Below are 12,513 nucleotides of genomic sequence, written 5' to 3' on the forward strand. Positions count from 1 at the left end.
GCATGTTTGGTGTGACAGGGATTCGAACCCGCGACCCTCAGATTGCGAGTCGAGTACCTTAACCACCTGACCATGCCGGGCCTTTTGATAAGTGGGCGTGGACGATGGAACTGAAGATTTACATTCCGGCGCGCTTACCATTGAGTCATGCTCGCCTCCCATTGTTCGGGAAAAAAAGAGCTGGTAGTGACCAAACGGTAAGCGTGTCGAATTGTGTATCGGAAGGTCCAAGGCTCGATCCGCGATGCTGCTGAACATGCTTCGCACTTTCAGCTATGGTCACGTTATAAATGTAAAAGTCGATCCGTTATTCGGTTCAAAGAGCAGGACAAAGCACTTGTGGGACGAAATGCTGCTAACTGGCTGCCCTTCATCTGGCCAGTAGTTCAAAATTAAGGACATTTACACCTGAATCCTAGTGTCTTCTTACTTTTTCGTTGAACCAATTTGCCGAGGCGGTGCTACTCAGATTGAAAATTCCGTTTCCAATTCGTTCATGAAAATAGTCATTTTTAAGGTCGCAGTCCTATCAATATGTAAAAAAATTATTGTGACATAGCTTTTGAATATAGGTCAAATTTCAAACGAGTACTTTTCCAATGGATGGAACGCTAGTATTTTATCCAACTTATTTCATTAATATATTTTTCAGTTCCTTGATTCATCATCAATGGACTCTTGGGTTTGTGAACTATATAGAAGTGGTTTGGAAACTTCTGTAGAATCTTCCGACTAAAGAAAGGTTGCAAATTTAAAGGATCGTACTGTTTTCAAGCACTATTTACTTCCACCGAAAAATACCTGTAAAATAGAGAGTTTAGGTTGTTGCAGTTCATATTTATTCTCTCTTCATCACCTTTTAGACCACAAAGTAACATTAAAGTTATAAAAATGTTCACATCAGCCAGAAGAAAAAAATGTAGTATCTTTTTAAATATAAGTTATGGTAATAATGTAGCTGCATTATATGTCAGTAGAAAAGAACAGCAAATACAGAAAAGCGAAACCAGAACATAAAGTAGGTAAATAGGAAATCAGAAAGGGGTGACTGAGCAAACCAAGATTGTAAATTTAAAAATCTGTTTAACATAATTAGCAAGTGTACATAATTTATATTATTACAATAAAACTTTTAAACAAAATAAAGGTAAGCCACTAGTAATTTACCAATAATATTGTACACTTATATCAGTAAATTCTACAGTATAGTATAATACAGACTTTTGCAGTAAATCCCATTGAAACGAGGATGGTGAAAGATACGCTAAGTCAGTAGTTTTAAAGATCTGGGAGGTTAATATCATGTTGTGGTCACTGCTTTGTAAAAAAAATATAATTAACAACTTTTAGAAGCTTGTTTTTCTACTCAAGAAAATCTCAAACTGAGTCTTGCTAGGTCTTGCATTATCTGGGAGGCACGTAAGGATACAAGCGACCCAATCTCTTCCTTAGCTGTCTGTCTACTGGAATTTTCCAGTGTCACCTGTCTTACTTGGTCAGTAAAGCAAACAAATAGGTCATGTGTTTCAAAACATTGGATTATGAAGTCGCTGTTGTCAGTAGCATTTAATAAGCACTCAAAGCAATTGTATGTAGCTAAAATTATTGTTGGCCAAGTAGACGAATGTGCTTATTTTGATATAACCAGTATTTTCGGAGCTCTTTGTGAACTCCTATTATGACCTTTGAAGTAATACAACCGATTCGACGATTTTTTTTGTGAAAAGCGATAGATTTTAACATGTACTATTGAATCATGAGAGTCTGTTAGTATTTTGTGTGTGTGTGTGTGTACAATGTCTGACATTCTAAAAAAAAAGAGGCTCCTGGTACTGGTACTGTTCATAAGATGTTAATTTGATACAATCTTCACAACAAAACAAATGTTCAAACCCATACTTATAATTACAACTGTTGGTTACTTGTAGCCAAGGTAAAGTAAGTCTAAGCGGTGGTGGTCATACCCATATTGTACGAACTTACATTTTACTAGGATGGTAGTAAACACAACTTGATGGATTACACTTCGTTGAAAATCTTGACGAGAAACTTTTGTAATCTTTTGTACGAATTTGAAAACTCCACATTTACTTTGCACTGCCATTGTTACCATGAGCTATAGCTTCCAAAATGCTACGTGTTTCCGGAGACTTTGCTCTCAAAACATTCAACTCCCAGGCCATATTCAGAAAAAAAATAGAGTAATCAGAATTTGCCTCTTTGCTTTAGAGCAAAGCCACATTAGGCTATCAGCTGTGTTCACCGCGGAGAACCGAACCCAGGATTTTAGCGTTGTAAGTCCGTGAACTTACCGCTGTCCCACCGGGTGACAATGTAATTAAAGGATAAATTTAAATTTTGTATAATAATCATATTAGAAAGTAAACTGAGAGAGGCAACTATTTAAAACGAGCTTCTTACTACCACACGAATCATATGTCAACAAGCTCCTTGCCATTTCTATTTTCTTAAACCAATTTAACCATCATATGACATCAAGTTCCTTCCCATTTTATTCTCTTTAACCAATTTAACCATCATATGACATCAAGTTCCTTCCCATTTATCCCCTTTAAACCAATTTAACCATCATATGACATCAAGTTCCTTCCCATTTATCCCCTTAAACCAATTTAACCATCAAGTTTTTTCCCATTTTATTCTCTTTAACCAATTTAACCATAATATGACAAGTTCCTCCCCTTTTGTTTTCTCTTAAACCAATTTAGCTTTATAGATCATGCTACATTACTCTTTGGTTACTTGTTTTAGTAAATTATTTGTATCCAGTGTATCCATCATAATAAGCTGAACCAAAATCCCACTGGGAGAAAATACATCTAACAAAAATGCATATTAGGGTTTGTGTAGTTGTTTTTTTTTTCTGAAATGAAACCAAAAATATTTCCAAAGCTTGCTCTATAATGTACTCTAAATAATTTAATCTCCGGATAAACTCTGTACAAATTGGTTTCGTGTATTTATTATAGACATGTATTTCTGTTTCATACGTTACCCCAGTCATCGTGTAAGATAAGATACACTTTCTTTTTGTACAAATTGGTAACGTTGTTTCTTTACCCAAAAGCTAGGATATCAAATGTAACCGAATTAAATTTCATATTAAAATGTCCCTTTCTAAAGGCAGATATAATATAGTGTAACCCGAATGTGCCTCATAAAATATGGTGTTTGACCTATCAAATAGCTAAAGATTTAAAAATTATAAGATATAATGTGAGAGAGATGAGGCGTTCGTGACAGGGTGCTAAAAGAGCTACCATGGTAACCAAATACAGTGGCTCACAGAACAGACAAAAAACACAACATCTGTACACTCCTAACGATACTAGCCACCCTAAACAAATGAAAACAGGAAGTAAACGAAGGTAACAAATTGGAATAACTTTAATGCCAGGGAGGAAGACAAGAACTATGGTCTCCAGAAGTTTACATGTATGAACTTGTAATGGGTTTTATCCTGTTCTTATAGGGCGGTACTATATGATGCCAGGTACTTCAATGTACTACTTGTTACAGCAACCATATGGTCATTGATGTGTTTGTTTGTTCAATTTATATGCATTCCTACCTAGCAACCTAATTCTATCTTGCTAAGCTATCTGCATAGATAAAACACGGACATCTTAAATTAAAACATTAAAAATATATTGGTTCTGCAGGACCAGACAGAGATGAAAATAAAGACACGACTATATAATACTCTAACACTCCAAACCTGACATGTGTGTGTAAATACATACAATTTGAAGCATTAAATAATAATGATTTTTTTTATTTAAAAACTTTCCTTTAGAGTCTTAGAAAACCGTTGTTCATATCAAAATATTTTATCAATATTTTATCCAGCATTCTAAACAAGCAGATTTGAAGCATCACTTAGAGAACTTGTGTTTTGTTTTTCTTGGGTTTGAATTAATATCATAATCTGTCACCCTTCAAAATGATATAAAACCATTTTCTAAATTCACTGAATTTTTCATTCTTTTTTCTTTTATTAACTTACATTTTGAATGCCAGTCATTATTTGTGGTCTTAGAAGGATTTTCGTGCCCACGACCAAACGTAGTGGTTTTTCCTGCGTCTTCACAAACTAAGCAGTGCCAAATCCTTTGGTATCTTACACCAACTGAAGTAACTCTGATTCAAAACTCTGAGAAAGTTTGTTGGCTCTCTGTTCTCTAACTTTTCATCGGCCTTTCGTTTCTAGCAAGAATTTGACTCAGATTTTTCCGAAGGTCTTACTCCTAACCAATTTGCTAGAATTGAGTGAATGAAGAATACCGTTATGGGCAGAAATATGTGAGTTTGATTTGATTGTAAGCTTAATACAACATTACATGTGTAAGTTAATAAATAATGACAATTCAAAATGATACAACTTTATGGTACATACCTTGTGTAATTAACGATTACATCCCGTGATTATTCAATCAAATATACAACAAATCGTGTTCCAAAAAAGACACACATGATACCTTTCAAAATCATCATTAACACTTATCTGTAATCATCTGTTAGTGATAATAATTAAAGCAATTATATGTATCAATATAATACACAGTTATTTTTTTTTCTTTGTCTTTACGCAAACTTACAATAACAACCGATGCATGTAATTGGTATCGACATACCTCGGTGAGGAAATAGGATCGAGTGTGCTGATTGGCTTATGATAATGTTATGCATGCTGAGTTGAGAGAATATGCATAAGCGTGTAGTGTCTCGGCAATTTTATTACATTATGTTGAGAGATTTGAAAACAAGGTTTGCGATAATACTGCCTTCGGTCCGACAGGTGGCCTACTGAGCTAAGTGAATGCGACTTGACTTTTGCAGCAAGGGAAAATCAGTGATATCAGAACTTTAAAGGCGTTTAGCCAGGTCACATGACCTTTGGACGAGAAGTCAAAATATAATATTAAATCTACTCCGGTACTTGAAGCCAACAATTAGTGTTGTGTGTTCCATAAGTAAGATATAATCCGTTATTTCTTTATTGTAACTTTCATTAACGGTATTGATTAGAATATCTAATGTTTCTAGTTTTTACTATATTTAATTTTTAGAGATTTTTTTTTGCATTTTTAGCTTAAAATATACATATTTAGGACTAATCTAAATCTCCTAAGCTGACTGAACATCTGTTGTAGATCATCTTTTGACATCGTTTTATTATGGGTCGACTTTATTACCATCGTGCTATACTCATACTTCGCTGTCCCTTCAACTTTTTAAAAGTTGTACTTATTTCTGTCAAGAATTGGTTAGTATCAGTTTAAACATAACACATTTCTATTTATTGCTATAATCGCTAACACATAGATTTAAATTAGGCTTTAGTTCTTTCTGGCAACATATCTTCTTTTACCTCTCTTGGTTTATTTGTTCTCTCTCACAAACCCTGATCCCTTTTCTAATTCTGTTAACCACCTGTCTTTCATATCCCATTTACGTCGAATACACCTGTTTTTCTCATATCGGATTAAAACGTCTCATAATCATAGCGGTTCTAAATTCCAAATTCACTGAACATATAGAAAGGGGACCACTCCTTCCAATAATTTTCTAACAACCTAATGCTGTAATTCCTTAGGAACTGACCAAAATTCGGACGCTTTCTCACTTCTCTCAACCCTAACCGATTCTTACACCGAACTTCACAACAACATCATGAGATATTATTGAGTTTAACGCCGAAAATATCGTTAACAGCGATGGTACTCAACTGATGAAACAATGCGTTCTGATCTTTATAAGTAAGAATGTAAAAAAAGTATATTTAATTAGCTATACTCATTACTAGGTCGATTTTTAGTTTCGCTCTAAGTAGATAGCTTGCTCTGAGCAGAAATTATTGTTTAGATAGGTATGTACTTTAATAAAATTGTCTCTTTCAAAGATCTTGATATTCTTCCAATATCGCTCTACTGTTAGAATTTGCTTGTTTTTATTTCACAGGCAGAAAGTACCACAGTGATTTCGTACACTTGGCTACAGATCAGATGGTTGAAGGTTAGGGCCACTGAACACGCTTCACACTTTTAGCTATATACGGGTTATAAAAGTGACAGTCAATCCAGCTGTTCGAACAGGGATAGCTTTATGCAGTGGGTGCTAATGACTAGTTGCCCACTCTCTCTGGTTACAAGTTCTAAATTATGATTATCTATGTCTGAACCTTGAGGTTTCTGACCTGGCCGTTTAGTTTATCTATTGCATATGGTGCTATTCAGGTTTAAAATATTAAATACCTATATTTCCTGCTCAGTATGTTCACCTTGATAATTAATTGTAACTATAGCAACGTTCACCCTATGTCGCTGTAGTAACATGCTTGGTCACCTATGGGGCTTTGGCGTACAGTCCTTTACGTACTTCCTGAAAAGTACTTTAATAAGTACGTTACGATAGGACCAAATAACTATCGCTAAATAAAACAATAAAATCTATAATAATGAAAGAGCCTGTCTATCTGTCTGTGACCGCCATAGCTCCAAAAGGAAAAAAAACTTAGAGACCTGAAACTTTGCATGCATACCAAGTTGATTCTGAAGGTGTACACCTAGGTATTATTTTTTCAATTTGACTCAAAAAATGTTGGGTAATTTTTGGCCCTACAGTCCTTGAGACCCATAATTCTGCTTCCTGAAGGTCTATAGAAAATTATCGTAATTTTATCTAATTCTCACTGAACGAACAATATATGTAGGATTTCTGCCAAATACTGTTGAAAAAGAACAAAATGGACAGAAATACCTGCCAAAATTGGGAAAAAACGGAAATGACCAACAAAAACCAAAAATGAACAACATTCAATAGGGTATGGAGCCAAACATTTTTTAGCCAGTGAAACGCAACAAGGAGGGATGTAAAGGCATCAGGACCCCAGAATACCAGAAAAGGAAAATGACATAAAACAAAACAGTTAAAGAATACTGGCGTTTGTAAAAAAATCAGACATAAACAAAACTAAGAAATGTTTAATTGAACTAAGTTTGGGAAACGGCAACAAACAACAGGAAGAAAATATGAATCTGTGAATATTGGAGAGTTCAGAGAACGAAAATAATTCAAATAAAAACACAGGATGAAAAACAAACAAACCTGGAATGCTAAATTAAAACTATTTGCTTTTAAAGAGAGTTGAATTGAATTAAGTTCGAGAAATGGCAAAAGACAAATCAATTAAAGAATTGGCGCATTGGAGTAACTATATAAGTAATTAAGATAATGGAGATGCTTGACTAGTACATTGAGGCCTCTGTGAATCACAAGTAGACCTTAAAATCCCGCAGTGGAGTGTGGGTATTTTATGCTAATATCAGAATAAAAAGAAACATATGAACTTAACGTATCGCATCTTTAACATAATTAAATAGAACTACTACAAGCCATAACGTTAAGCTATAATTTGCATATCTTGAAAATATAATATTTTATGGAATATAACGTATTGATTCATTAGCTTTGAGGGTTTCAAAGAACAAAGGATGAGTTAAAAGTTAATTAAGAATTAAGATTAATGTGTCATCAATTGTTATTATGCGTTTTTATTATTCTGAGAGCAAGTGTTTACACATCGAAAACTCACTGAATGAATATATATATATAACAGTCAGTGTTTAACCCTAAATAAACTAAATACTGACATAAATGAAGAAAACATTACCTCTAAATATCATTTTTATTTTAACTTCTCTTGTTAGTTGTACCACTATCAGAGTATGTTCTAAGCAGTTGATGTACAATATATATATATATAAAGACGGCCAGGTGTATCCGATATTTTTAAACAGTCTTAATTAAGGAATTAAGTGATTTATTTTAAAGATTTAAAATGCAAAAATTTAATAAAAAGAAGGCTACTTTAGATTATGAAACTCAGAGAAAAGGAATGGGTTAGCCTGCAAATAATGGAAGAATGGGCAACAGCAAATGAAGAATGCTGAGGAGAAATCAAAAGGAATTTATCCTACTTCTCCCAAGCACCCTAGTGGGTACTTGCAACGCTAGAAACCACGTTTCGATACCCGTGGTGGGCAGAGCACATATAGCCTATTGTATAGCTTTGTGCTTAATTACAAACAAACAAACAATACTTCTCGCAAGATAGATAGCCATGGAACGTTGTGCTAAGTAGCTCCGAAGATATGAAAATATAAGTGAAATGTCTCCGTGACAAACATGTAACACATAATGAGAGACAGCTGGCCAAAAATATTTGTTGAGCAAGGAAACATGAAATTGTGAATCGGTGAGCTCGAAAATAAGAATAAAGAGGTATTTGAACGCAATTAATCAAATAACGTATTTTCACACCACTAATAATTCAGTAGCAAGTGGTTTACTAGTTTTCTAGAATAGCAAGAAGGTTATAGTAGATACAAGCATTATACGGAATACTTTTGGTCTGTTATAGTTTTAGGGGCCCCTATTTAGATATTCAGTTTCTTCCCTTTACTGCTTTACATGCCCGATGCCAAATACTCTATTGATAACTTACCATGGTAGTTTTAATTATGGTTTTTAAATGTGATAAGCCCATTATAAAGCTTCCCTAAACTGAATATAACTTGATAAACTACTCGTGTTGTTCCGATCCACGCAGTCACACGCTACTCATTTATTTTATATGTTCTGAATGATATATATATATATACATAATTGTGGCCCCTTAAAATAATGTACAGGTCCATTCCATTGAAGTGTGAAAATGGAACTAAGTTTTTGCAAAGAAGAGGTGTAGTGTCATACATGATAAAAGTGAAATTATGAATCCAATATCATCTTCAGTATGTAACTTAAGGTAAACTTCCACTATGCTATCGTTCAAAGAAGTAAAGAAACTATATCCGTTTTTGTAAATGTTCGTTATGGATTAGTTTTGCCATATGGATTCATTAACAATTTGTGTGATCGAAATGATACCAGGATTGAGTAACTCATGCATTAGTTAAAATATATTTTTAGTTTAACTGATAAGACAATTATTAATAAAATGCTCATTGTCTCGGGATGGAGAATATGGTGAAGATGCAATTAAGGGAGAAATAACTGGTTGAAATAGAAAGGGGTGGACGACCCCGAAACTCTAAAACGAACAAACTACAATAGATATATTACTTTCTGGTAAAACCTTGTTTTTATTTTCCTTTTCTGTTGCCAAGCTAAGAATTGAGCGATTAATCTATATACCTTCACAAGTTCGCTATCATTTCATAAAACTTATAGGTGATTTACTGTTGTTGAAAGCTTCAGTCTTCAGCAAGCGCTATGAACGTAACAGCACATACTATAAGTTGTAAGTTTTGAAATCATAACTCTTAAGAAATACTAATATCTAACAAAAGAAATGCTATAATTAATGATTGTACACACCATACGAAAACTCGATTTTTTTCCACAATATAGCTTTAATTTTTTTAAGAAACCAGAAAGTTATACAAATCTGAAAATCTAGCACATGCTAAATATGGTTTTGAAACCCAAATAAATATGTCATTTATCACTATTTGCTATTCTAATGTAATTTGGTTTATTGCAGTCTAATTTTAAGTGTTATTTATTCCTGATTTCTTTCAACCCCACCTTTTGTTTCTCAACAGGGTCAGCAAAAACTCCGCATACGAGGAAAAAGTGTCTATAATGGTCAAGTGTGGGTTTGCCCTTTGGACTTTCATTGCCGAAGTTTTGTTATTTGGAGTCCTTGGTCTATGCCTCTTCTGGATATTTTATTATGGCGGTGGTGTTACTTGGACCAATGACGTCACTAAACAATTTAATCTTCATTACGTCCTCATGATTGGGGGGTTTATATTCTTTAACGGTCAAGGTTAGTAATATAAAAAGAACATTTAACATACTTATTTTAAAAATTTTATGAAAAATGTAGATTGATGATGTGAATGAACTTAAATGGGTTTTTATTTTAGTAAGAAACGCGTTAAAAAATAACTGTAACATCTTTCACAGACAAAGGTTATCAATGTCGTGTATTTCGTCTTTAAATAACAAATTTTATTAAATAATTTTAGTCAACAAATTAAACTGATAAATAGTTGAAATATTCTTTTTTACCATTATGTAAAACAAAGAGCGCATTTAAGTGATATCAGTTGAATTTGTTCATTTAGTATAGTAGACAAATTACTGGAAATTATTTTTCATGTTATTTTGGTTATATTTAGTTATAGGAGTTTTTATATTTTCTGTTTGACAAGCTTAATTGATAATTAATTTGTTATGATAGTCAATATGCATTGTTGAATTTCCTTTAATTAATATAGAATCAAAATGTATCTTGTGTAAAAAAAAACGAAGATACATCTTACATTCAGACGTTGCTATGAAAATAAAAAATAACGATTTTTTTTTCTTGTAATTAAAAAAGTAATTATTTTTTTTGTTTTAATTATAAGTGATTTTTCATCGGCTGGGACAGCTGTTTTAGTGAAAATATAAAAACAAACCAATAGTTTTTCTTCCTTTATAAACTTTAAAACTTTTATTGGTACTCTTTGAAAGGAATACTTTCTTAAGTTATTATAATTCTAAAATTAAAATCAAATATTGATTTTCCGTTTTAATTCCAATATTTGCACCAAATGCTGGCCGTGACAGCAATCCTTGCATATAGATGTTTGTCTTGCTATAAGAAGATATACACCAAGGTAATCCACACATCATTTTTCGTTTTTGGCATGTCATCGATCACGGTCGGCTTGGTGTCAGCAATTCAAGGTCATAACGGCGCCCAAGATCCCAAGCACTTCTACAGTTTACATTCCTGGATCGGCCTTGCAACGATAGGAATGTTTGCTTTACAGGTACATTCAACTGCCATTTTATCGTAGAATGTTTTCCTCTGTGGTGAATGTATAATTTTACCTTCTGAAAATCCCTCCCCAGTGGCTTAGCGGTAAGTCTGAAGGTTTATAACGTTAAAACCCGGGTTTCGATACCCGTGACCATTGTGTAGCTTTGTGCTTAACAAACAACAACCTTCTGAATGTTGAAATTAGCGTCAACTTCATGACAATGTTTATTCAAGAATTGTGGCTTTAATCTAATTTGTAAGTTGGTTGACTCTACTAACACGAGTTTTATATGATCTTTATGCACTTATATAAGTAAAAAGTTAATTACAGGGTGCTTATCACTCTAATTTTAGGAACATAACTTACTGGTATATATTCAACGCATTCGCAGTTCCCTTTTGAGAATGGAAAAATCTACCATTTGAAAGCGCTCAGATTGTCGGTTGATTTTGAATCCTGTATTCATCTACCTTTACGATCCTGCGTTTTAAGTGTCATGAATGTACTACCATATAAAATATTTATCTTCCTACAAGTTAAGTTATCCCTTTATCATTACAAGAGGTTGCAGATTCACGATATTGCAGTAAAATGAGTTATGTAACAAATTAAATTCACTATTCATGCATGAATAATGCAATTTTCAGGTATATCGCCTTTTATGCGTTTAGCAAGGTCGTTGAAAAACAAAGTTATTCTAAAGAGGCTTTATCCAAATGAAGATATGGAAATTGTCTAGTGTAACTTTTATTTTAAAATCTCCATTTTCTAAATGAAGGGCATTAAAGTGGGCGTTAAAATAAAACTTACATCAACCAGTTTTTCCCCACCCGAAGTTGTGTACATTTTCTTTAGGTGTGACCTCCTTAAAATGCATGATATTCTCTGTCTCAATCTGCAAAGTTTAGATAATCCTAGATCAAGCTAACAAATTATCTAGTATTAACCAAGGTATTTCACAATTTAAAAGTAAACAGATGTGTACTATATTATAGCGATTCTGATAAGCCTCCTTCATGGTATCAAAAGATCATTTTTCGCCGCGGCATATCGGCTCATGGAATGGCTCTGAGTTTTGTTTTTGTTGTTTTTTTGAAGTACAAACTTTTAACTCGTAGCTCCACCATCTCTTAACTGATCTGAGATTTAATAACATTTTTTGAACGAAGGAGGTTAAACCCTTTCGACTGATGTATTTGACCATGCCCAAGGTCTCACAGGTAAATTTACTCTAATCCTGCCTAAAATAATTTCAGTTTGTAGAGGCTGGTAGAGATCCTGATGAGCAATAAAACTGAATCGTATATACGCGCATCTCACGCTTGATATTGCTAGTGCACAAAAATATAGCTAATAAAAAGGAGGGTGTTACAGATTAATGTACTCTAATCCTGCCTAAAAGAATTTCAAGTGCCGCGGCTATTGAGAATTCCCTCTTGTCTAATATTCTACAAGCTGCGCTTGGCGACGTATAGTTAGTCAGTTCACACATATAGGAAATGTTAATATTTCTGAAACCTTGTGGACAGAAAAGCAGAGTCAACAAAAACAACACCTTGCATGGTAACATGTTTCTTACTGTAGTTGTAGTTTCTTTTGTTCCTCATGGCCAGGTGGTTAGGGCGCTTGACTCGCAATCTGAGGGTCGCGAGTTCGAATCCCCGTCCCACCA

General features: G+C 33.7%; 1 protein-coding gene across 3 annotated transcripts in view; it reads left to right on the plus strand.

Moving 5' to 3' along the window:
- The window catches only part of LOC111089463 (cytochrome b reductase 1-like), a 37,729-nt gene that overhangs the window by 12,732 nt on the left and 12,484 nt on the right, over positions 1–12,513 (plus strand). For 2 of the 3 annotated variants that reach the window (XM_022403061.1, XM_022402222.1), the window contains exons 2-3: positions 9,630–9,856; positions 10,645–10,850. In XM_022403061.1, coding sequence (XP_022258769.1) covers positions 9,670–9,856; positions 10,645–10,850 — 393 coding nt within the window. In that variant the 5' untranslated portion in view covers positions 9,630–9,669. Of the gene's footprint in view, positions 1–4,167; positions 4,324–9,629; positions 9,857–10,644; positions 10,851–12,513 lie in introns of those variants that run through there. The other variant, XM_022402626.1, reaches the window with a different exon arrangement.

Source organism: Limulus polyphemus, unplaced genomic scaffold (genome assembly GCF_000517525.1).
Source record: "Limulus polyphemus unplaced genomic scaffold, Limulus_polyphemus-2.1.2 Scaffold0, whole genome shotgun sequence".
NCBI lineage: Eukaryota > Metazoa > Arthropoda > Merostomata > Xiphosura > Limulidae > Limulus > Limulus polyphemus.